General features: G+C 45.2%; 1 protein-coding gene across 1 annotated transcript in view; it reads left to right on the top strand.

Moving 5' to 3' along the window:
• Positions 1–26,130, top strand: part of RTN4IP1 (reticulon 4 interacting protein 1) — a 229,342-nt gene extending 203,212 nt beyond the window's left edge. Inside the window, exon 10 of the mRNA XM_069235436.1 lies at positions 24,303–26,130. Within this exon, the coding sequence (XP_069091537.1) occupies positions 24,303–24,419 (117 nt within the window). The 3' untranslated portion in view covers positions 24,420–26,130. The remainder of the gene's footprint in view (positions 1–24,302) is intronic.
• Positions 26,131–27,191: the final 1,061 nt, after the last annotated feature.

The following is a 27,191-nucleotide window of genomic DNA, read 5'->3' as shown; positions in this document are numbered from 1 at the left end:
TGTTCATCACTACTTCTGCTATTCAGAACCTTGCCCACACAAAAAGCAGCATGATTTGACGAGTGAGGTTGGATGGAGATGGGTGAGCTACAAGCAGTGGCTAGAATATTATTGTCAGTGATTTTGCTGTTTCCTTAATACGGAGCTATACGCAGAGTATATCCACATTCTAGAACAGAAGCCCAATATGAAGATACTTTTTTCGTGTTCCTGGAAAAAACATTTTCCCCATTGAGAAAGTGCTTTTCATACACACCCAACTTTTTGGGGCTTGTCTGTTCCTCTTCGCACTCTAGACAGAATTACTCAGCCCCTTCATTGAAGTAAATCTCCAACCATTTACAAGCCTGCCGACTCACACCGTGCCACTATGTATCAGCTCCCTTCACACAGTCACTGAGTGAGATACCAATATTACATGGTGGCAGGAAAAATAATTGGAAAACAAGCAGTGGGTAGATTATTTCGTTCTGCCCGTGGAATTCGGCTACTCCGAGTTACTCTTGTAAAGCGGAGCTCTAGCCAAATTCCACCAATCGCCGTATGGTGGACTTTTTTCTCATGCGCGGCTCCAGAAGAGTAGCTTGGCAGGCTCAAGCAGTATGTGGCATCCCCTACCACGATTTCCAGTCTCTAGAAGGCCATCCAGCGAGAGCTTTCTAATGCACCCAACCGCTGCCAATTGCGTCAGAAGGCTGCCGCTCAAGTAGAAAATCTACTCGAGTGGCAGCAAAATCAACTCAAGTAGCTGTGCCCTCTGGCGAGCAGCGCAACGTACCTATTTCTGCTGGCGGAACTCAGTGAAATCTCACTGTTTTATTCCAGATTTCCACTAGTTCTGCCCACCCCTACTGGAAACCATTTCACAGAGTGGATTTCCAGTTTCTTTTTTGAAGGTTAGCTTTAGAAAGCAGATGTCTACTAAGGGCTGTGTAAACGCCCAAGGACATTGCCACCAGCTTTCAGCAAGCTTGTCTTTTTTTATTGATAATTGGGAGGGGTTAGTCGGTGCGGTGAGATGTTCCTTTTAAGTAGTTCTCAGCACGAGGCCCAGCCCCCTCCTAGGCACCGCTCCTTCTTATACATTAAAATATGTTTTAAGTTGACAAGTCTGTGTTTCCAGGGTGGCAAAGGAGTTGGGAAATGCTAACAAACTCATATATGGCCACTCTTTAACTTTTAAGGCTAACCCCCGCCTTGTACCTCCCACTCACCTCGCTTTCCACGGGGTTCACTGTTACACAGTAGTGACGGATTATACCTGCTTGTTATCCTTCTGTGATAGCCAGGAACGTAATTGGAGCCGTTTTCAGTGGCACGTGGTTTTAGGAGCGCTAAATCTTTATTATGTTATTTTAATTGAAGCTACTCCTCACTTTGAGGTTGTGCATAGCAATAGCCTGATTTCCATAGTCAATATCAATGTTTTTCCCTCAACCACTGGACAGCTTTTCTCCTAAATAAATTGTTTTCCTGAACCTCACCTGCCTCGGTATTTTAAAGCGGAGATCGCCCCTGGCCTCGGGGCAGGCAGTGTCGCTCAGACATGAATCCGATTGTGATGATACGGGCAGAGTGGCGTTAAATGCCTTATCTGTCAGGCTGGCCAGCCCTATTGTCTGCGGAGCCGTGAAATGGCTGACAGTCCCAGCTCGGTGACTCATTCACCCGGAGCCTCAATCAGCTGTCTGACGTGAAAAATCCTTCCTGTCCATAGGCTGCTGGCTGAATACATGGTAATAAGCAGAGATTAACGGGATAATGAAAACACTGCTTATTTACAGTCGCGAGCCCAGGCCCCGACTCTTGTTCCGGAAAGAGGGATTATGCGGTAAACGCGGGGAGGGAAGATAACCCATTCTACTCATCCATGATTTTTCCATCAACACTGCTGCTTTGCAAATGTTGTAATTGCCTCACATGTTACAATTCTTCTTTGTTCAAGCTGTAATGAGGACCCCTGCGTAGCTTCTCTTCCTCGTTTAATATTGTGTTTGTAGCTTGTTTTAGCAATATCCCAGAGCAAATCCCACTGAATTATTACATAACCAGATATTCCGATGTTTAGTTTTTGTAGATCAAAATGATGTTGGTTTTGCCTCACTCATCAAGTCAGATCTCCACGTTTGATGATACCAAGTCATCTAGGGAATAGGCAAATATTTTGACATTGAACTGGGTTGGCTCTGTCTCTTTCTGATCCATCAAATGCAGCAAAAACAGAAGGGCTACATTTTCTCAACCTCAAATACAATAACGTGTGGTGTCACAAAGGTCGTGTTAATTTCACAGCCCTTGTTCAATCTCCTCCTACGCCAATTGGCTAACTTAAATAAGCAACACCGTCTTCGGTCCTCAACGTCTGTGGATAACTTACACATGTGCTTCATACTGGCAAATAGTCTGGAGTTCCAAGGCAACCATCACAACATAACTGAATGTCTTAAGCATATGTTTCACTGGATGAAAGCAACTTCCTGTTCTTAAGTAGTTCCAAGATTAAAATGTTTTAAGATTAAAGTGAGGAGGGTCAGTGTCGCTGAGCATCACCCTGTCTTCTCTGCAGAAAGTGAGAAGCCCTGGAGTCATATTCAAATCGAACCTATCTACCTCCAGATAAGTCCCAAAGCCAAAAGTCCGAAAGGCACTACCTCTATAGCATGCCCATCACTGTAGAGAACTCATTAGAGTGCTGTGACTCTCAAAACGATATCCTTGTCGCATTAGGCCTGTTGAAAAATGAGATTCAAAACCTTCAGGGTCTACAGAACCAGAGAGCCAGAATATGACTGGAGGTGATGTTCAACCACATGACAGCAGCAGTGAAGACCCTGTCTAAGCTGCCAGTCAAATGCATGACCAGTTTTAAACTGCTGTGAAGCAGGCATAGAGAATACCAGGGGCCAGGTTGAGGCTACCACCACAACGTTGTAGCCCATTCACGGTCTGTCCTTTTCATCAGTTTGGCTACTTCATGTCAAGATACGGGGCTCTTGGCTCGGGAGGTCACCTGCCCATTATGTGAAAAAAACACCCAAGGCCAAAAATGTTTCAAGGAGAGCTTGAAACCCATAGTCTTCAGCCAAGCTTTTTTGGACCTACCAGCTGAAAACCCCCACTCAGCCAGAACTGGCCTTCTTATGCAAGGACCAAACTGTGGATTGAGCCTTACCTGCATTACCTGCTTGTGTCTAGCACTTTACTGACTTCTCCACTACATTATGGATGGCAGGATTGCATTAGCCTTGGCATCACATTGGTATTGCAGCCACAGAGTCTGGGCCTGAAATCTGCTCAGCTGGGGAACGCCTCTCAGCTTTTTGAAGTGTCCCTCTGGTGATGCACCAGTGCGCTTCAAATGGCTCCTTTCTCTTTTTTGTTGACCATTTATCTTCTTTTCCTCTTTTGTCATATTTATTACTTGTGTTATATTTATTACTTGTGTTCCAATGCCTCTCTCTGAATGTTACGATATTCAAGCTAGTATGCAGCTTTGTGTGATGCAGTGTCCTTGATTACCTGCTTTGTTTAGGGATGGATATTTTCTGGACTTAAAGAGCCGGCCAGTAAGTGGGCCTTAGTCTTGTTGAGGTTCGCACCAACACTGTAAGTGGATTGGACCCAGGAGTGTGTGACCCCAAACACCTTTCTGCTGTTTCAAAGTTTAGAGGGGCAGAATTAGGTTCAGGACTGACTCTCTTCTGAAACCGTCCCCAGTTATCCCCTTCTCAGAGAAGATGGACTTAGGGCAGACATATCCAATTAATCAGTCCAGTAGACACGCAGCAACTTAATGAAGAGTTGCCTGATTCCCAGCTCTTCTCTAATCCGGCAGTTTTGTTTGCCTCCTTTCTGCCCATCCACAGCTTGGATTCTCTCCGTGTGATGCTAACAACCAGGTTGGCTTCTCCAGTTCTTACTCCTTACTTTCTTGTTTCCAAGGTGCACCTCTGGTGACCCTGTGGAGGCTGATGATACTCATGCATAGCCCCAGGCTCTGTTGCCCCATGTCTCTACTGACAATACCGCTCCTGCCCTGGTTGCTGTTTCCAGAACTCTGCCGGCCGACAGTATATGCAGCCTGTAGAAGGGTGCTTCCCCCATGCCAACCTCCACTCACACTCCCCACCACTGCATCTGGCAGAGCTCTTTGACTGCTTGGTGAATGTCACAGTCCCTCCATTCTTGCTTCCAGAGTTGTGATGGTGGACATATGTTTCCAAACACATAGTGGATACCGTTTTTATTAATTTATGGATTTTTGTGAAGCACAAACTGCTGCACCAAAGTGCTTATGGAAAGGGTTGCAAGGAAGAAAAGGTGCATTGTTCAGTTTTGAAGACATCTATGCTACAGTTTGAATCATTATGTGACACCCGCACCCTTGAAAGTCTTCTGAGGTGAAAAACGTTAATGTTAAATTCTGAGAGACAAAGGTCATGCTTGACCAGCAAGGGGGCAAAGGGTGTTGTTGGTATGGACTATCTTAGAGGCCAACTTTGAGTATTAATTCACTAGACTCAGTCAAGACTGCAGTTTGAGACTCAAGTGGAGAGAAATGGAGTTCCAGAAATCAGTTTCCTATACATGTATGTAGTCTCCAATAAATCTTTTGAGCCTTGATGGTCAGCTGACCAGTAGTTTAATCGGTTTGGTATATTTCATTAATCGTGTTGGTTGGAAGCGCAAAAAGACTTTAGTTAGGTAGCACAGGTCTAGTCATGACGAGACTTGTGGAATATTGAGTGAGTCTTAAATTGTGCTCATTCGGTGACTGCTTAGTCAGTGCCCTTTGCATATTTGTGAGTCAGCCACGCTAAGTGACATTTTACAGACCACTCAACACATTTTGCATGGTAATCCCATGATTTGGCTTACACCACTAGCTTGTGAAATTTGGTTGTGTCTTAAGTCAAATCTGAGTCGATTTGCAAGTTTCTGGAGTCTTTAAAGATTTCCAGCGCATTTCTTGTTGAGCTAAGGGAGACAGCTGTTGCAGTTGCTAATGCAGGATTGCACCATAGCAAGTACCAGGATGTGTTTTTTTTACGAGAGTAGTAGGGAAGGGAGGATTCTCCACAGCAGTTGCAGATGGTAAAATGCGCTGTTGGTGACAAATGGAACGAAGGAGAGGTTGTTATCAAGTTGGACAACCAACCTGGATAAGGTTTAAACTAAGGTGTAGAGCATAGATTCCAGACAAGCAAACGGGACGGGGGGGGGGGGGAGTTTAGTCAGGAGCTTTTAGCTCCTCTGACCAAGATACATGGTTTCTGGCTAAATGAGGTCAGTTAAAGTGGCCTGCTCACTCCTTGCAACTACAGACACTGTTTCCTGTCCTGTGCTTTAATATGACAACAAAAACCATTGTGGGTGTTGTACTCTTAGTTTGCATCCCTTGAGCTAATTATAATAAAACGCCTCACACCAGGAGCACCTGACAATCTATGATGTTGGTGGCTGTAATACTTGCCTCGTCTTACAAGAGGGTTTGCTGGATAGGGTTTCTCCAAATGTTATAAAACATGAGGTCTTAAAATAAATTTGCATTTCTTTCATGATGTGCCAATGAAGCCCAAAACTTACCATGAGGTGACCCCATTTTCTAGAAATTTGCCAAGGGCCACTTTCACTGTATGTTAGTAACCACCTCTAGTATGCCATTTGCAGCGTTTGGTCACGGATGCCACACATTTGCCACAGGTGTCCCATTTACCAATAATTATGTACAACATGCCACTCAAAGAATCATATGTCAAAAATGACCTTCACTATGTAAGAACCTGCATTTTCTTATGCCCCCCTTCAATATAAACTGGGTACTGTCCTACAGGATGAGAATTACCTCTGACATTGTAACACATTGTATTACAGCATTTATATAATGCTTGCTACCACTTTGTGAGGGGCTGAAGTGCTTGCCTACATAGTGAAATTAATTCAAATAGTTGATCCATAACCTTTTTGTATTCTTTAGTATGTCGCCCTAAGTGGGGTGGGTAGGCTCAGGCGTAGGTCCCATGCACACTGTGTCACCAGAACCAAGCTATACCTGGCAGATGAGCCCTAACTAGGGCTTAACCAGTCCTGGATTGCTTGTGTTCCATTTCAGGGAGGACCTGGCATGGCAGTTCGGTCAAGACTGTTTCCATTGAAGCAGGGTGGAGACTCATTTACATATGAGTGGGTCTAATCTGTGGTGGCATTTTGTACACAATAATGATAGACTGGGATGTAGCCCAAGTGATCACCAGTGGCTGAGATTAATTCAAGCACTCCATCCATCACTTTTTTTGTATACTTTAGTGTGCCTACATTGGTAGCACTGTACACTGTGTGGTTATAAGGGTGTTGTCTTTGTTTGGATCCTTTATGGGAAGTTTTTCCATGTTGAGCGTGATGACCTCCCATGGGTGGGTAGCGTGTTGTGGGACGCAGTGTGTAGCAGTGTGATGGATGATGAAATGTCAGAGACAGACACACAGTTTTCAGATTGCAGTATTCTGGTAGCTTTGAACAACTCTGTAGATCTTTTATGGCACTTCATATAATATTGTCTGCTTGGCTGGCTCATGCACTGGGGTGTCGAAACTGAGAATGTGTGCATAGTTGTGGTCTTGAGCTGGCATGGTTGGAGAGACAGAGAAGCTGAGTCCTATTGGGATGAACATTTTTATTTTCACCCCATATCTGAGTGTCTTTGTGAGATGTAAAGAAGAGGTCAGATTGTATAGGTATTCTGGACCTGGAGTGGTGGACTATATTAGAATCCTCTTAATTAGCCAGCAGATGTAACAGATCTCTTCAGTTATTTTATGCCATTTCATGTGTTGATATCTGTTTTTCTGGCTGTGCAGTGCAGGTGATGGACAACCCTCCTAACTGCTGCTGACTGCCGCCTAATAATATATTGTAATATTGTATTATTATTAGGGGCCATAACTACTTTCTCTCTCTTTCTATAGATATATATATATTATATAGTCTGTCTGTGAGATAAGAAGTAATCCATTTAGAGAATCTTTACAGATTACAAGATCATTGAATCTTTATAGTAGTGTGTCATGGTGGACAGAGTCGAGTGCAGCTGATAAATCCAGAAGCAACAAGGCACCTCCTCTGTTCTTGCCCACTGTGAGTTTTACATCATCCCAGTTGGATATGTTGGTCTAACATTAAGCCATCATGGTCTGTAAAGTGAGAGTTGAGTAAACACTGCTCTCTCACAAATGTTTCCTAAGAATGCACCATTTAATATGCTACTGTAGTTTGATGAGTCAATGGGTTGAGGTTTTCCTTTTTGAGGAGAGGTCTAATGTATGAGGTTTTCAGCTCAGATGGAAATCAACCTAGGTCCAGCGACTTGTTGAGTAGTTATCTGGCTACCTCACCTGCACAGGTTTTGTGAAGAGTATGATTAAAACTTTTTGGCGGTGCTGGGTCTGAAGGTGATCCTGATCATCTTGATGCACAGATAATATCAAGTGTACCTTTTGGGACAGGTTTTCGAAAGCATGCATTGATGGATGATTACTGCTGCCTCTCTCTGTGGTAGCTAGGTCATGTTTTTGCATTATTGTCTTCATTCTCCGTAAGATAATTTTCAGTGTTTAAAATGTTTGAGATCAATTGATGGTGATTTGTCAAAGAAGTCTGTGTTTCTGTGTTTTGGCATTCTGGATTGCGGAATTCTGTTAGAATGTTATAGAGTTCTGGAGTAGTGGTGTCTTTTTGTAGGTCTGATGGCTCCTTCGTAGGCTCTGTTTTAGTGGCTTAGCGTGCTTTTGTCTGTTTAATCTCCTGATTTTTTTCCATTTCTGTTGTAGCAGGTGACATTGTTTTCATTGTTTATATGTTGTAATTAACCCATGTGGTGTTCTTGTAGTGGTCAACCATGGATGTGGTTTTTGTTGGTATCTGTTTGTCCAAGACAGTAGAGATCCAGTTGTAGAAGGTGTGTATGTCTTTCAGCCACATGTTTATTGGGCTTCTTTCAAGGTGGGAGTTAAGCTAGTGGATGTCTAGTTTTTTCCATTGTTAAAAGCCTTTGATGCTGTAAGTTTCTGGTGTTTCAAAGTGTTTGCATCGATAGATGTGTTGATCTTGAAAGTGATGATGTTGTGGACGCTCTAGTTTACGGGGGAGTTGTCTGTTAATGTGGCATGTCCTAAGTGTGTCCTGCACAGTGACTTGGGCCAGATGTGATTTGTTCCTGGTTGACGGCTTCAAGCTTGGTTGGGATAGCTGTAGTAATGGTTAGATTCATTTTGTCAAGCCTTACTTTGAGGTGTTCTAGAATGTATTGGTGTGGGCGGTCTCCAGATGGGTGTTGGTTACTCTATGAAGTAAGATATCTGTAAAATTGGTATTGCTGCATCGAGGTTGGCACATTAAGAAGAAGAAACCTGTTATAGTTGGAGTTGTTCAGTGATTCACAGGCGCCCATGATGAGGTTTTGTATTATTGTTATTGTTAGTGTTTTTATATGGATGGTGTAAGGAAATGCCTCCTTGGCATGGTTGCCCCCTGACTTTTTGCCTTTGCTGATGCTATGTTTACAATTGAAGGTGTGTTGAGGCCTGCTAACCAGGCCCCAGCACCAGTGTTCTTTCCCTAACCTGTACTTTTGTATCCACAATTGGCAGACCCTGGCATCCAGATAAGTCCCTTGTAACTGGTACCTCTAGTACCAAGGGCCCTGATGCCAAGGAAGGTCTCTAAGGGCTGCAGCATGTCTTATGCCACCCTGGAGACCTCTCACTCAACACAGACACACTGCTTACCAGCTTGTGTGTGCTAGTGAGGACAAAACGAGTAAGTCGACATGGCACTCCCCTCAGGGTGCCATGCCAGCCTCTCACTGCCTAGGCAGTATAGGTAAGACACCCCTCTAGCAGGCCTTACAGCCCTAAGGCAGGGTGCACTATACCATAGGTGAGGGTACCAGTGCATGAGCATGGTACCCCTACAGTGTCTAAACAAAACCTTAGACATTGTAAGTGCAGGGTAGCCATAAGAGTATATGGTCTGGGAGTCTGTCAAACACGAACTCCACAGCACCATAATGGCTACACTGAAAACTGGGAAGTTTGGTATCAAACTTCTCAGCACAATAAATGCACACTGATGCCAGTGTACATTTTATTGTAAAATACACCCCAGAGGGCACCTTAGAGGTGCCCCCTGAAACTTACCCGACTATCTGTGTAGGCTGACTAGTTTTAGCAGCCTGCCACAAACCGAGACATGTTGCTGGCCCCATGGGGAGAGTGCCTTTGTCACTCTGAGGCCAGTAACAAAGCCTGCACTGGGTGGAGATGCTAACACCTCTCCCAGGCAGGAATTGTCACACCTGGCGGTGAGCCTCAAAGGCTCACCTCCTTTGTGCCAACCCAGCAGGACACTCCAGCTAGTGGAGTTGCCCGCCCCCTCCGGCCAGGCCCCACTTTTGGCGGCAAGGCCGGAGAAAATAATGAGAATAACAAGGAGGAGTCACTGGCCAGTCAGGACAGCCCCTAAGGTGTCCTGAGCTGAGGTGACTCTAACTTTTAGAAATCCTCCATCTTGCAGATGGAGGATTCCCCCAATAGGGTTAGGATTGTGACCCCCTCCCCTTGGGAGGAGGCACAAAGAGGGTGTACCCACCCTCAGGGCTAGTAGCCATTGGCTACTAACCCCCCAGACCTAAACACGCCCTTAAATTTAGTATTTAAGGGCTACCCTGAACCCTAGGAAATTAGATTCCTGCAACAAGAAGAAGGACTGCCCAGCTGAAAACCCCTGCAGCGGAAGACCAGAAGACGACAACTGCCTTGGCTCCAGAAACTCACCGGCCTGTCTCCTGCCTTCCAAAGATCCTGCTCCAGCGACGCCTTCCGAAGGGACCAGCGACCTCGACATCCTCTGAGGACTGCCCCTGCTTCGAAAAGACAAGAAACTCCCGAGGACAGCGGACCTGCTCCAAGAAAAGCTGCAACTTTGTTTCCAGCAGCTTTAAAGAACCCTGCAAGCTCCCCGCAAGAAGCGTGAGACTTGCAACACTGCACCCGGCGACCCCGACGCGGCTGGTGGCGATCCAACACCTCAGGAGGGACCCCAGGACTACTCTGATACTGTGAGTACCAAAACCTGTCCCCCCTGAGCCCCCACAGCGCCGCCTGCAGAGGGAATCCCGAGGCTTCCCCTGACCGCGACTCTTTGAACCTAAAGTCCCGACGCCTGGGAGAGACCCTGCACCCGCAGCCCCCAGGACCTGAAGGACCGGACTTTCACTGAAGAAGCGACCCCCAGGAGTCCCTCTCCCTTGCCCAAGTGGAGGTTTCCCCGAGGAATCCCCCCCTTGCCTGCCTGCAGCGCTGAAGAGATCCCGAGATCTCTCATAGACTAACATTGAAAACCCGACGCTTGTTTCTACACTGCACCCGGCCGCCCCCGCGCTGCTGAGGGTGAAATTTCTGTGTGGACTTGTGTCCCCCCCGGTGCCCTACAAAACCCCCCTGGTCTACCCTCCGAAGACGCGGGTACTTACCTGCAAGCAGACCGGAACCGGGGCACCCCCTTCTCTCCATTCTAGCCTATGTGTTTTGGGCACCACTTTGAACTCTGCACCTGACCGGCCCTGAGCTGCTGGTGTGGTGACTTTGGGGTTGCTCTGAACCCCCAACGGTGGGCTACCTTGGACCAAGAACTGAACCCTGTAAGTGTCTTACTTACCTGGTAAAACTAACAAATACTTACCTCCCCTAGGAACTGTGAAAATTGCACTAAGTGTCCACTTTTAAAACAGCTATTTGTCAATAACTTGAAAAGTATACATGCAATTTTGATGATTTGAAGTTCCTAAAGTACTTACCTGCAATACCTTTCGAATGAGATACTACATGTAGAATTTGAACCGGTGGTTCTTAAAATAAACTAAGAAAAGATATTTTTCTATATAAAAACCTATTGGCTGGATTTGTCTCTGAGTGTGTGTACCTCATTTATTGTCTATGTGTATGTACAACAAGTGCTTAACACTACTCCTTGGATAAGCCTACTGCTCGACCACACTACCACAAAATAGAGCATTAGTATTATCTATTTTTACCACTATTTTACCTCTAAGGGGAACCCTTGGACTCTGTGCATGCTATTCCTTACTTTGAAATAGCACATACAGAGCCAACTTCCTACATTGGTGGATCAGCGGTGGGGTACAAGACTTTGCATTTGCTGGACTACTCAGCCAATACCTGATCACACGACAAATTCCAAAATTGTCATTAGAAATTGATTTTTGCAATTTGAAAAGTTTTCTAAATTCTTAAAAGTCCTGCTAGGGCCTTATGTGTTAAGTCCCTGTTTAGCATTTCTTTTAGAGTTTAAAAGTTTGTAAAAGTTTGAATTAGATTCTAGAACCAGTTTTAGTTTCTTAAAAAGTATTCCAACTTTTAGAAGCATAATGTCTAGCACAGATGTGAATGTGGGGGAACTCGACACCACACCTTACCTCCATCTACAGATGAGAGAGCTAAGGTCACTCTGTAAACTAAAGAAAATAGCAATGGGCCCCAAACCTACCAAAGTACAGCTCCAGGAGCTTTTGGCAGAGTTTGAAAAGGCCAACCCCTCTGAGGATGGCAACTCAGAGGATGAAGATAGTGACTTGGAGGGAAATTCCCCCCCTCCAGTCCTACTTAGGGAGAGCAGGGCTTCTCAAGCCCTGACTCCACAAATAATAGTCAGAGATGCTGGTTCCCTCACAGGAGGGACCAACAACTCTGAAATCACTGAGGATAACTCCAGTGAAGAGGACATCCAGTTAGCCAGGATGGCCAAAAGATTGGCTTTGGAAAGACAGATCCTAGCCATAGAGAGGGAAAGACAAGAGATGGGCCTAGGACCCATCAATGGTGGCAGCAACATAAATAGGGTCAGAGATTCTCCTGACATGTTGAAAATCCCCAAAGGGATTGTAACTAAATATGAAGATGGTGATGACATCACCAAATGGTTCACAGCTTTTGAGAGGGCTTGTGTAACCAGAAAAGTGAACAGATCTCACTGGGGTGCTCTCCTTTGGGAAATGTTCACAGGAAAGTGTAGGGATAGACTCCTCACACTCTCTGGACAAGATGCAGAATCTTATGACCTCATGAAGGGTACCCTGATTGAGGGCTTTGGATTCTCCACTGAGGAGTACAGGATTAGGTTCAGGGGGGCTCAAAAATCCTCGAGCCAGACCTGGGTTGACTTTGTTGACTACTCAGTGAAAACACTAGATGGTTGGATTCAAGGCAGTGGTGTAAGTAATTATGATGGGCTGTACAATTTATTTGTGAAAGAACACCTGTTAAGTAATTGTTTCAATGATAAACTGCATCAGCATCTGGTAGACCTAGGACCAATTTCTCCCCAAGAATTGGGAAAGAAGGCGGACCATTGGGTCAAGACAAGGGTGTCCAAGACTTCAACAGGGGGTGACCAAAAGAAAGGGGTCACAAAGACTCCCCAGCAGAAGGGTGATGAGACAACCAAAACTAAAAATAGTAAAGAGTCTTCTACAGGCCCCCAAAAACCTGCACAGGAGGGTGGGCCCAGAGCCTCTTCACAAAACAATGGGTACAAGGGTAAAAACTTTGATCCCAAAAAGGCCTGGTGTCATAGCTGTAAACAGCATGGACACCAAACTGGAGACAAGGCCTGTCCCAAGAAAGGTTCCACTCCAAACTCCCATCCAGGTAACACTGGTATGGCTAGTCTCCAAGTGGGATCAACAGTGTGCCCAGAGCAAATCAGGGTCCACACTGAAGCTACTCTAGTTTCTGAGGGTGGGGTGGATTTAGCCACACTAGCTGTCTGGCCGCCTAACATGCAAAAATACAGACAGCAACTCTTAATTAATGGGACTAGAATAGAGGGCCTGAGGGATACAGGTGCCAGTGTCACCATGGTGACAGAGAAACTGGTTTCCCCTGGCCAATACCTGACTGGAAAAACTTACACAGTCACCAACGCTGACAATCAGAGAAAAGTACATCCCATGGCAATGGTTACTTTAGAATGGGGAGGGGTCAATGGCCTGAAACAGGTGGTGGTCTCCTCAAATATCCCAGTGGACTGTCTGCTTGGAAATGACCTGGAGTCCTCAGCATGGGCTGAGGTAGAACTAAAAACCCATGCAGCAATGCTGGGTATCCCTGAACTGGTGTGTGTGAAAACAAGAGCACAATGCAAGGCACAGGGTGAAAAAGTAGAGCTGGAGTCTGGAAAAATGGCCCAGCCTACCAAGAGAACAGGAAAGTCAGTTGGGAAACCAACTGCAACACAGCAAAAGAAAGGGAACCTCTCTTCTCAGGAAGAAGTTCTGCCCTCTGAGGGAACTGAGCCTTTGGAGCTTGAACCTTATCAGGTTGAGCTCTTAGGCCCAGGGGGACCCTCAAGGGAAGAGCTGTGTAAGGGACAAGAAACCTGCCCCTCTCTTGAAGGCCTTAGGCAGCAAGCTGCTGAAGAGTCCAAAGGCAAGAAAAATGGAACACATAGGGTCTATTGGGAAGATGGGCTCCTGTACACTGAGGCCAGAGACCCCAAACCTGGTGCCACTAGGAGAGTGGTAGTGCCTCAGCTGTTCAGAGAGTTCATCCTAACATTGGCCCATGACATTCCCCTTGCTGGACATTTGGGACAAACCAAGACGTGGGAGAGGTTAGTCAACCACTTCTACTGGCCCAATATGTCCAGCATGGTTAAGGAGTTTTGCCTCTCCTGCCCCACCTGTCAAGCCAGTGGTAAGACAGGTGGGCATCCAAAGGCCCCCCTCATTCCACTTCCAGTGGTGGGGGTGCCCTTTGAAAGAGTGGGTGTGGACATAGTTGGTCCACTGGAACCTCCCACAGCCTCAGGAAATATGTATATCCTGGTAGTAGTGGATCATGCTACCAGGTATCCTGAAGCTATTCCCCTTAGGTCAACTACTGCCCCTGCAGTAGCCAAGGCCCTCATTGGTATCTTTACCAGAGTGGGTTTCCCTAAGGAGGTGGTGTCTGACCGAGGTACCAACTTCATGTCAGCATACCTAAAGCACATGTGGAATGAGTGTGGAGTGACTTATAAATTCACTACACCATACCATCCACAAACTAATGGCTTGGTTGAGAGATTCAACAAGACATTAAAGGGCATGATCATGGGGCTCCCAGAAAAACTCAAAAGGAGATGGGATGTCCTCCTGCCATGTCTGCTTTTCGCTTACAGGGAGGTACCACAGAAGGGAGTAGGGTTCTCACCCTTTGAACTTCTGTTTGGTCATCCTGTAAGGGGACCACTTGCCCTTGTTAAAGAAGGCTGGGAGAGACCTCTCCATGAGCCTAAACAGGACATAGTGGACTATGTACTTGGCCTTCGCTCTAGAATGGCAGAGTACATGGAAAAGGCAACCAAAAACCTTGAGGCCAGCCAACAGCTCCAGAAGTTTTGGTATGACCAAAAGGCTGCACTGGTTGAGTTCCAACCAGGGCAGAAGGTCTGGGTTCTGGAGCCTGTGGCTCCCAGGGCACTCCAGGACAAATGGAGTGGCCCTTACCCAGTACTAGAGAGGAAGAGTCAGGTCACCTACTTGGTGGACCTGGGCACAAGCAGGAGCCCCAAAAGGGTGATCCATGTAAACCGCCTTAAGCTCTTCCACGACAGGGCTGATGTCAATCTGTTGATGGTAACAGATGAGGATCAGGAGGCAGAGAGTGAACCTCTCCCTGATCTTCTGTCATCAGACCCAAAAGATGGTACAGTAGATGGAGTGATCTACTCAGACACCCTCTCTGGCCAACAGCAAGCTGATTGTAGGAGAGTCCTACAACAGTTTCCTGAACTCTTCTCCTTAACCCCTGGTCAGACACACCTGTGTACCCATGATGTGGACACAGGAGACAGCATGCCTGTCAAGAACAAAATCTTTAGACAGTCTGACCATGTTAAGGAAAGCATCAAGGTGGAAGTCCACAAGATGCTGGAATTGGGAGTCATTGAGCGCTCTGACAGCCCCTGGGCTAGCCCAGTGGTCTTAGTCCCCAAACCTCACACCACAGATGGAAAGAAAGAGATGAGGTTTTGTGTGGACTACAGAGGGCTCAATTCTGTCACCAAGACAGATGCTCATCCAATTCCAAGAGCTGATGAGCTCATTGATAAATTAGGTGCTGCCAAATTCCTAAGTACCTTTGACTTGACAGCAGGGTACTGGCAAATAAAAATGGCACCTGGAGCAAAAGAAAAGACAGCATTCTCCACACCTGATGGGCATTATCAGTTTACTGTTATGCCCTTTGGTTTAAAGAATGCCCCTGCCACCTTCCAAAGGTTGGTGAATCAAGTCCTTGCTGGCTTGGAGTCCTTTAGCACAGCTTATCTTGATGATATTGCTGTCTTTAGCTCCACCTGGCAGGATCACCTGGTCCACCTGAGGAAGGTTTTGAAGGCTCTGCAATCTGCAGGCCTCTCTATCAAGGCATCCAAATGCCAGATAGGGCAGGGAACTGTGGTTTACTTGGGACACCTTGTAGGTGGAGGCCAAGTTCAGCCACTCCAACCCAAGATCCAGACTATTCTGGACTGGGTAGCTCCAAAAACCCAGACTCAAGTCAGGGCATTCCTTGGCTTGACTGGGTACTACAGGAGGTTTGTGAAGGGATATGGATCCATTGTGACAGCCCTCACTGAACTCACCTCCAAGAAAATGCCCAAGAAAGTAAACTGGACTGTGGACTGCCAACAGGCCTTTGACACCCTGAAACAGGCAATGTGCTCAGCACCAGTTCTCAAAGCTCCAGATTATTCTAAGCAGTTCATTGTGCAGACTGATGCCTCTGAACATGGGATAGGGGCAGTTTTGTCCCAAACAAACGATGATGGCCTTGACCAGCCTGTTGCTTTCATTAGCAGGAGGTTACTCCCCAGGGAGCAGCGTTGGAGTGCCATTGAGAGGGAGGCCTTTGCTGTGGTTTGGTCCCTGAAGAAGCTGAGACCATACCTCTTTGGGACTCACTTCCTAGTTCAAACTGACCACAGACCTCTCAAATGGCTGATGCAAATGAAAGGTGAAAATCCTAAACTGTTGAGGTGGTCCATCTCCCTACAGGGAATGGACTTTATAGTGGAACACAGACCTGGGACTGCCCATGCCAATGCAGATGGCCTTTCCAGGTTCTTCCACTTAGAAAATGAAGACTCTCTTGGGAAAGGTTAGTCTCATCCTCTTTCGTTTGGGGGGGGGTTGTGTAAGGAAATGCCTCCTTGGCATGGTTGCCCCCTGACTTTTTGCCTTTGCTGATGCTATGTTTACAATTGAAGGTGTGCTGAGGCCTGCTAACCAGGCCCCAGCACCAGTGTTCTTTCCCTAACCTGTACTTTTGTATCCACAATTGGCAGACCCTGGCATCCAGATAAGTCCCTTGTAACTGGTACCTCTAGTACCAAGGGCCCTGATGCCAAGGAAGGTCTCTAAGGGCTGCAGCATGTCTTATGCCACCCTGGAGACCTCTCACTCAACACAGACACACTGCTTACCAGCTTGTGTGTGCTAGTGAGGACAAAACGAGTAAGTCGACATGGCACTCCCCTCAGGGTGCCATGCCAGCCTCTCACTGCCTAGGCAGTATAGGTAAGACACCCCTCTAGCAGGCCTTACAGCCCTAAGGCAGGGTGCACTATACCATAGGTGAGGGTACCAGTGCATGAGCATGGTACCCCTACAGTGTCTAAACAAAACCTTAGACATTGTAAGTGCAGGGTAGCCATAAGAGTATATGGTCTGGGAGTCTGTCAAACACGAACTCCACAGCACCATAATGGCTACACTGAAAACTGGGAAGTTTGGTATCAAACTTCTCAGCACAATAAATGCACACTGATGCCAGTGTACATTTTATTGTAAAATACACCCCAGAGGGCACCTTAGAGGTGCCCCCTGAAACTTACCCGACTATCTGTGTAGGCTGACTAGTTTTAGCAGCCTGCCACAAACCGAGACATGTTGCTGGCCCCATGGGGAGAGTGCCTTTGTCACTCTGAGGCCAGTAACAAAGCCTGCACTGGGTGGAGATGCTAACACCTCTCCCAGGCAGGAATTGTCACACCTGGCGGTGAGCCTCAAAGGCTCACCTCCTTTGTGCCAACCCAGCAGGACACTCCAGCTAGTGGAGTTGCCCGCCCCCTCCGGCCAGGCCCCACTTTTGGCGGCAAGGCCGGAGAAAATAATGAGAATAACAAGGAGGAGTCACTGGCCAGTCAGGACAGCCCCTAAGGTGTCCTGAGCTGAGGTGACTCTAACTTTTAGAAATCCTCCATCTTGCAGATGGAGGATTCCCCCAATAGGGTTAGGATTGTGACCCCCTCCCCTTGGGAGGAGGCACAAAGAGGGTGTACCCACCCTCAGGGCTAGTAGCCATTGGCTACTAACCCCCCAGACCTAAACACGCCCTTAAATTTAGTATTTAAGGGCTACCCTGAACCCTAGGAAATTAGATTCCTGCAACAAGAAGAAGGACTGCCCAGCTGAAAACCCCTGCAGCGGAAGACCAGAAGACGACAACTGCCTTGGCTCCAGAAACTCACCGGCCTGTCTCCTGCCTTCCAAAGATCCTGCTCCAGCGACGCCTTCCGAAGGGACCAGCGACCTCGACATCCTCTGAGGACTGCCCCTGCTTCGAAAAGACAAGAAACTCCCGAGGACAGCGGACCTGCTCCAAGAAAAGCTGCAACTTTGTTTCCAGCAGCTTTAAAGAACCCTGCAAGCTCCCCGCAAGAAGCGTGAGACTTGCAACACTGCACCCGGCGACCCCGACGCGGCTGGTGGCGATCCAACACCTCAGGAGGGACCCCAGGACTACTCTGATACTGTGAGTACCAAAACCTGTCCCCCCTGAGCCCCCACAGCGCCGCCTGCAGAGGGAATCCCGAGGCTTCCCCTGACCGCGACTCTTTGAACCTAAAGTCCCGACGCCTGGGAGAGACCCTGCACCCGCAGCCCCCAGGACCTGAAGGACCGGACTTTCACTGAAGAAGCGACCCCCAGGAGTCCCTCTCCCTTGCCCAAGTGGAGGTTTCCCCGAGGAATCCCCCCCTTGCCTGCCTGCAGCGCTGAAGAGATCCCGAGATCTCTCATAGACTAACATTGAAAACCCGACGCTTGTTTCTACACTGCACCCGGCCGCCCCCGCGCTGCTGAGGGTGAAATTTCTGTGTGGACTTGTGTCCCCCCCGGTGCCCTACAAAACCCCCCTGGTCTACCCTCCGAAGACGCGGGTACTTACCTGCAAGCAGACCGGAACCGGGGCACCCCCTTCTCTCCATTCTAGCCTATGTGTTTTGGGCACCACTTTGAACTCTGCACCTGACCGGCCCTGAGCTGCTGGTGTGGTGACTTTGGGGTTGCTCTGAACCCCCAACGGTGGGCTACCTTGGACCAAGAACTGAACCCTGTAAGTGTCTTACTTACCTGGTAAAACTAACAAATACTTACCTCCCCTAGGAACTGTGAAAATTGCACTAAGTGTCCACTTTTAAAACAGCTATTTGTCAATAACTTGAAAAGTATACATGCAATTTTGATGATTTGAAGTTCCTAAAGTACTTACCTGCAATACCTTTCGAATGAGATACTACATGTAGAATTTGAACCGGTGGTTCTTAAAATAAACTAAGAAAAGATATTTTTCTATATAAAAACCTATTGGCTGGATTTGTCTCTGAGTGTGTGTACCTCATTTATTGTCTATGTGTATGTACAACAAGTGCTTAACACTACTCCTTGGATAAGCCTACTGCTCGACCACACTACCACAAAATAGAGCATTAGTATTATCTATTTTTACCACTATTTTACCTCTAAGGGGAACCCTTGGACTCTGTGCATGCTATTCCTTACTTTGAAATAGCACATACAGAGCCAACTTCCTACAGATGGCAACTAGTTTTCTCCTGTTTTGTTTCCAACAAGGTTTTTGTTATGATGGAAAAATCAGATGGGATGGCTTTGTGGCATCTGGGCATGAAATCTTCGCTGAGACCTGTTTCTGTAATGAAGGCGAGGCCTGTTGTTGTTTCTGAGAGTAGATAAAAGATGTTAAAGTAATTTTTGTTCATGGATCTTGCATTGAAGTGCATGCATTTTACTTGTTCATTTCTTTCTTCTTCATGCCCTGGTACTTTCAGGGGGATGTATGATATAGTAAGAGTGGAGGTGGATGGGCATAGGGCATTTTGATGTGGCCAGCTTGGGTGTGTATTGTGCTTGCAGTGTATAGTAGAGGTGGTAGGGAGGTTATCTGGTCGGAGAAATTAGAATTATGAGATATGTTTGTGTATGTTGACTTTTTGTGGTGGGTAGTAGTGTGTTGTAGCTGCTGTTTGTCTGGTGATCTAAATAGAGTGTGGGGAGTTGCAGTAGGAGGGTATGATTAAGGAACTTTATGATTATAGATTTTTACTTTCCCTTGATTTTTAGTTTCCTTCTGACAAGTCACATTGAGTATATATGTTATTGTTTGAGTTGTGGTTTTTTAATTGTATTGTTTGTGATAGGTTGTCTGGTGTTGGTGTTGTGGTTGTTTTTATTTTTGAAAAGTTAGATGGTTGATAGGGAAGTTTATTAGTAGTTTCATACACTTGGTGATTGCATATGAGAAAGTATGCATACTATAGGTGGAGTTTAGGAAGTAATAATTGATAAAGATTATGTAAGTGAATGGTTGCTTACCTGAAATTATTATGGTGGAAATAGTTTCTGGCCCTATGCCCTTTACAGGCAACACCCTTAAGCTGTTGTCCTTTAGCTGTACACCCGGGCTGGACGCCTTGAGGCCCAGGGTTAAATAACCTTGGTGTTCAGGTGACCTTTGGTCAATAGGAACCCTAGTCTTTACCTTAACAAATCAGATCACTAGCTCTTTACACTAGGTCCAATGGGAGCTCTAGACCTATCAGCCAATCACATCTCAAGCCATAGGTCCAAATGAAACCCTAGCCCAGGAGCCACTCAGAACCCTAGTCCTATTATCCAATCACAACCCAAACACTAAGCCCTGGGTCCATTAGAAACCCTAGCCCCGGGAGCCAATCAGAATCCTAGCCGTATCATTCATTGAGAACCCAAGCCATAACCCCTCGGTCCAATAGAAACCCTACCCCTGGAGACCAATTAAAATGCACTTTCAACAGCCAATAAAAACATATGCTAGGAGCATGTGGCCTTAAACTTAAGAGGCTGTGCAAAGGGTGGGGGAGGAGGAAGGACTAGGACTCAGGTCCCAGGCCAAATCACTCAGCCTGAAACTGGTGTGCAGAAGGGGAAGGGAACTACTGCTCAGCTCGCATCTCCTTGACTGCAGACTAACCCAAAACACACCTGGCAATTCCTGTTCAACCCTGCAGGTAAGGCCCACTATGAAGTCACTAAATATTACTTTTTGTGTCCTTAAAAATCTTCTATTAGCACCCCTAAAAAATGCTAAACACCCAACACCAGCATTTTTCCCTAGGTTCTCTACATACAAAGAATTGTCTGAAGTATGCCAGCGGCTGTAATTTGCTATAGGTGGTCACATATGCCAAGGGTTTCCTCCAGTATGCCTAGGACTGCGTTGTGCCACAGTTGTTCTCCCTCACTCCAACAGTTACTTTCAATATGCCACTCCCAAAATGCAGCATTGGTTGCCCTTATAAATCCAAAACAACCTCAAGTATACCATAGCCTATGACAAACTCACAAGCCTAATACATTCTCCCACTTGCACTTTCGCTCACACTGCCCACTCACTCTTTCTAACTCACTTCTATTCCTTCACTTACTCATACTCACTAAATCGCTCTAACTAACCCTTACTCATTCTAACTCAGTCGCACCCCCTCATTCCCACTCACCACTTACTGACATACACATTCACAGTCACCGATCTCCCTCACTCCTTCTCCTTCACTTACACTCATTCACACTGCCTCGCTCACACACTGTCCCTCTTACTCTTACTCATACTCACTCTCACTTAACACTCACTGGTTCTCACTTACACTCACCCATTCGTGGACACATGCTCACAAACATTCAAACTCACTCATTCAAGGCTTCACTGATTCACAATCCTATTCGCTCACAATTATACTCACATGCTCACTCCACTCACTTTCACACATAAACAGAGCAGCAACACATAATTTTTAAAAAAATTATCTTGCTTTCTTTGTTGGCGATTTATCTATGCCAACAATAAAAAAAAAAAGGTATCCGGTGATAGCCATAGAAGCCAACCAGACATAAGCATTGTGTTGGAAACAAGGAGCTGACCGAGCAGCAGAACCAGGATTAATGAAGGGAATACTCACCTCAAGCCCACAATTAACTCCTGCTAGAGCTGGAAACACAGGCCTGTCAGAAGCAGGAAGGAGCTTGACACTACGCTCATGCTGCTCTCTCTCACTCTGGGCACAGGAATGCACTGATATGCGACCTGACAGCCCTATTTTAGCAGGTATTCTGTGCTGCCTGAGGCATGCCTAGTATGTCTGCTAAATAAAATCGATTATGCGAGGGAATTGTAGTTCCAGACATCCACCTCTAGGATGCTGTGTTTTTAAACAGAACTCTGTATGATTTCTTGAATGATGATTGCAATTTTGTGATGACCTAATCATGAAGAAGAAGGGAAAAGCTTGTAGTTTTAAGTTAATGTATGGCGATATGTGCTGGCAAAATGATGGCGTAAATAGATTCTACTTTGTTTCTGACAAGGGACATAAGATTATTATAGCAATCTTTGGACGAAGTGGATGTGGAATTTGCAAGATTTGGGGATACCAGACTTGTGGACTTCATACAGTTCTTTGGTGGATTTCCCTGCAGCTTTGATCCAAGCATGAACATTTTGGTTCTTAGTTCTTACTTGGGCTGCCTTGTGGCCATGCCACTCTTGCCGTCGGGTTGCCTCTCAACCAAGTACTCCTTCTGGTCACTTTTCATTGGGCATTGGCTAGTGTCCTTCCTCTCTGGCTACCATGCTGAAGGTATTTAAAAAAAAAAAATGTTTTGTTTCGCGTTCCATTGCAGTATGTTGTTTAGGCATGTCACTGTTGCTTATGTGTCTGCGTCTGTCTCTCTACCTACCTCTACACCTAACTCGCACTACCTTCATCCTACACCACCCTCTTCCTCTACCTACACTGACCTCTTCCTACACCTTCCTCTACACCTATCTTTAACTACCTCTACCTACACCTACCTTTACTACACCTACTTCTACCTACCTCTACCTCCAGCTACCTCTTCCTCTACCTACACCTACCTCTACCTACTCCTACCTCTACCTACCTCAATACCGGCCTTTACCTACATCTCTCTCTCTCTCTCGTTCTTGTGTCCAGGCACACATTGAGGGCACTTAAAGAGTATCAGTAGTGCAACATACTACAATACAGGAAGCCACGTATTGAGGGCGCCTAAAGCGTATTGGTAGTACAAGTACTACAATACAGGGAGCCTCGTATTAAGGGCAATTAAAGCATGTTGGGACTACAATACAGGGAGCCGAGTATTGAGTGCCCATAAAGCGTATCGGTGCCACAATACAGGGAACTGGTTCTCTGTCTTCTTTGCATCATGCCAATAGGTTTTGCCTTTGTTTCTTCGTTCTATCTAACTGGAATACAAATATTACAAAAACGTTATAATAATGTTTGTTTCAAAATTTGGTAAACCATTAATGGTTTATCAAATTTAAAACAAAAAAATATTATAACATTTTTCTAATGTTTTACAATCCACTTAAATATAAATAAAAAAGCAAAGTCCAAACCTATTGGCTTTGCCAATGCTTGTTAAACATACTGAGTAAGACAGAAATAGGTATAAGCTTGACAAAGTAAGTAACTATGAGGTAGTGATAATACATGTTTCTCCTGTGGGAGTATTGATGACAATCAGATGTTTATTAAACCTTAAACCTGAAGGAAGTAGTTGGATGATTGTGCAGGATGTCATATGCAGTCTGTAGTATATGGTTCAGGCCTCCACCTTCTACACCAATAGCTATGGAAGTTTCTCCCAACATGCGAATGCGTAAAGTACGATTCTATAGCTCTGGATCATCCATGTTTTGTTATAGTTAGGAGTAAAGGAAAAGTCATATGAGGGATATTATTTAACCTCGGGCGATGTCTATTATTCAGTGAAATATTGGCAAAACCAGACTGTCTGCCTTACAAAGACAGTGGACCTCAAAGATATGGATTTCAAAAACAGGGTTTGCAGCTAATATCCTAGGTTTCTTTATTGTGGACTCCCCCCCGCCCCCGCTCTCCCAGCCAACATCCATCCCAGCACATGATAGTGTAACCAAACTCCATTACGGTCATTCAGAAATCTGAGAAAACAAAAAAGATTTAAAAAAAAAAAAAAAAAAGTGTAGCCAAAACCATATAAATATGAATAATGAAAAGGAATGTTAGGCAAAAAAGCAGAGTTACAAATGCTCATTGGCCAAAGAATGTGGGAGCCGAAGAGTCTTATGTGTGTTGATAAAAACAAATACCCTAAATCTGCTCAAATATCAGTTCTTGATAATTAAGATGGCGTATGAGGCACTAATGACCAGCCATTATCATAATTGTTTTTTCCCCAATCATTCATCATGCTTCAGTACATGCAGTGTTTTTCACGTTCTCTGAATGCTTACCTTATCCACTGTCAGAGACATTGAAACCCATCTCTTGCACGGGTTGGACAGACCTGAGGTTTGTGACACGTCATGTACTGTAGTCAAAGACATAGATTCTAGAAAGGCAAACCTGCAAGAACTTTTCATAGTTATCCCTAAGTGTGACCGGTGTCTGCTCAAGTTGGGACAGGTCCACAAGATGTGCAATATATCCCAGCCATTTTGTTTACATCTCTAGAAGTTCGAGTCAGAGCTTTCTGTCTGTATGGTAACCTACGCCAGCACCATCCTATGATTTGTTGTACTCTTACCTTGTTTCTCAAAACTCCGACTTTTTCCTAAACTATTTCAAAACAAAAACAAAAAAAATCGTTGATTAAGAGCAATAACAAGAATAACGCACCATTTCAATGTCACGTTTACCTTTATTCTCTAATAAATAAAAATGTACATCCATTTTTCTTTGTTTTATTTGATATTATTTATTTATGAAGGTTTATTTATAACTGTGATATCTCTGCCACTCGTCTATATCTGGACCAACGTCAGTTAAGATAAAAAAAAAGGAAAACCCCTCTTTTCACTGGGCAATTTGACTTATTTCTTCTCTTTAACCCACAGATACGACCCGTCATCGATGAAGTTTTTCCTTTCTCTGAGGTCCCGAAGGCATTCTTGAAGGTGCAAAAGGGGCATGCACGTGGAAAAACAGTTATTAGAGTTGTTGACGCAAAATGATTCAGCATGCGACGATTTGTAATATTAATGGAAACCATACAGCCTGTACAGTTTGTATCAATAAATATTTCTTCTAGACTTCTTTCTAGATAGTGTGTTTTTAATGCAATTGTATGTACAATTCTGAATATAATATTCTACTAGCTGTGCACCGTGGAAGCTAGCTGCCCGTTGAGAGTTGCATTAATATATAATGGGTTCTCAGAAGGAAAAGAGTAAACCTGTGGTACTCGATGAACAATAATAGAGTAACTCATTAGTGGAAGTGCAACTTAATTTTCTCCCATGTCATATTAATTTATATAACAATTCCTCAAATCATTGTCTCCCAGTCATTAGAACATACAAGTATAGGCGAGGGATACGTTTAAAAATACACACAAATACAATTAAACATGCAGGTATTGCACAACTAACAAATGTGTTTGTCGTGATGTTCACATATAGATACACAATTCATTACATTCTGTTTGAAATAGGTCGGTGTCCATTTATGTCACTTGTCCGCAGTGCACTGCAAGATAGTTTAATATATTAGTTCAAGGAAGTTGCATGATAAAGCAGCACTCTTTAGTCACTCGACATCATCCGATAGTTGTGATCATTTTTCCTCATGGTGAACTTGTTCTAAAGAAAGGTCAACGCGTGCGGCCACCTGGTTCTCCCATGGATAGTTTGGCACAGTAGCTGACCAGATGCAAGGCCCTCCCACCAACCATGTTGCACATGCTAAATACTATGTGCTGTGGATAGTAGCCACCTACAGAGAGCTGGGTGCAGATACTGGTCTAAAGCCACCCCCACAGCAAATGGCCAAGTGCTGGGCTTGGACAGAGGCTAGGACCCATGGCCAACTCATACTGCGTACTGCCCAAGACCATGCACTGTGGGTGTTGTCATCCTGTGGACGATTGGACACAGGATGGCTAGAGGCCAGTCCTGCAGCCATCTGCACGGAGTAAGACAGTGAGCTGCTGGTGTTAGTTGCATAGAATGGGTAGGATGCAGGGGCTGCCCGGAAGCCAGGCCCAGCAGCCAATACTGCTACAAATGGCAAAAGCTGTGCACCTCAGTGGTTGGTCACCTGCAGAGGTTTGGAGCAGGTCAAGGAGGCCATATCCTGTGACCAACCCCTCTGCAAACTGCCTTCAGCCACACGCAGCAAGGATTGGATGCACACAGAGGTTTGAACAGAGTGCCAGGCCCTGCTGTCAAACCCATGTGCATCAAGGGCTGGCTGTCTACGTAGGGTTGAGCTTAGGGACTTCTTAGATATTTTAGACTAAGTTATCTTAGACTGTTTACAAGTATATGTATACATATATTTGGTTAAACATTCAAATTATTATAACTCCATATACAGTGCATTCAACTCAGTAGCCACACTATATTTATTGTAATTCACACCATCTCCATGCACTGCTTATACCCTTTAATATTACATCTTTTATACCATGTAAAATTATAGCTGTTAGAACAACACTTATGACATCACAAATCGCATCATTTGTCAGAACAGAGTGCATGGTAGAGTGGCAAGTTATAGTAAATGTATTGTGGTTACCGAGTTAAATACACTATGTAGTTATAATAATCTGAAGGTGTTACGTAAATTATAAATTAAAGGTATAAGTTTAACTTTTAGGATTTCTAAATTGTGTGTTGTTTTTTTTGTTTGTAAAGAAAGATTAAATAAAGATATTGTAATTTATCAGTTGTGTGTAATCAATACGTTTACTTGATAACTAACTTTAGAATGATTAATATTTGTGTAGTGTAAGCTTGGGTTTTACAGAAAAAATAAACACATTTTCCTAACTATAACAAATAATCCTTTTGTTTTTGCAGTGAATTAAATTTTTTGGGCTTTATTAAAAATGTGTTGCAGATCATAGAATCCAGTATCGTCAAGTGGAGTGTCGATAAGTGTTTTGTACAGTAGAGTGGAAGAGAGTGTCATATAGTGGGGTGTCGTAGAGTAGAGTGGAGTGGGGTAGCATAGAGTGGACTAAAGTGCCATAGATTGCAGGGGCATGTTGTATAGTTTAGTGACCTGAAGGGCACTAGAGTGGACTAGGGCAGAGTTGAGTAAACACATAAATTGGGGTGGCTTCTTGTACAAAGCATTGGAGTGGTGTGTTGTAGAGTGTTGAAAAGTGTCATAGAGTGGAGTCAAGGATTGTACAGTGTAGTGTAGGGGTATAGAGTGGATTACAGTGTGGTAGAGTGGCACAGAGTGTAGTAGAGTCTTGTAGAGTGGAGTTGCTAAACTGGGGCAGAGTGTGGTAAAGTGTACAGGTGTAGAGTGTAGTGTAGTACACTGCTAAAGAGTTGCAGTATAGTATAGAGAGTATTTGGTTGTGCCCTGGATTAGAGTGGAGTGGAGTCCAGTGAGTAAGGTGTTGTGAAGAGTAGAGTGGACTGCTGTAGCATACAGTGGTGTAAAGGGTTGTAGAGTGGAGTGGTGTGTTGTACAGTGGAGTGGACTGGTATGGTATAGAATGTCAGAAAGTGTCGTACATTGGAGTAGAGTGGAGCGCTACAGAGTGGATTACAGTGGTGTACAGTGGAGTGGCTTAGAGTTGAGTGTGGTACAGTATGGTAGAGTAGAGTGGAGTGGCATAGACTGTCGTAGAGCTGAGTGGCATGGAGTAGCGTACTGTGGACTGGCGGAGTATAGTGTAGTAGAGTGGAGTAGTGTATCATAGAGTAGATTATAGTAAAGTGGGGTGGAACGGCATACAAGGAGTTGCATAGAGTGGAGTAGAATGT

The sequence above is a fragment of the Pleurodeles waltl genome, chromosome 5 (genome assembly GCF_031143425.1).
Source record: "Pleurodeles waltl isolate 20211129_DDA chromosome 5, aPleWal1.hap1.20221129, whole genome shotgun sequence".
NCBI lineage: Eukaryota > Metazoa > Chordata > Amphibia > Caudata > Salamandridae > Pleurodeles > Pleurodeles waltl.
The sequence above is the reverse complement of the archived record's forward strand: the minus strand, read 5'-3'. Positions and strand labels throughout refer to the sequence as shown.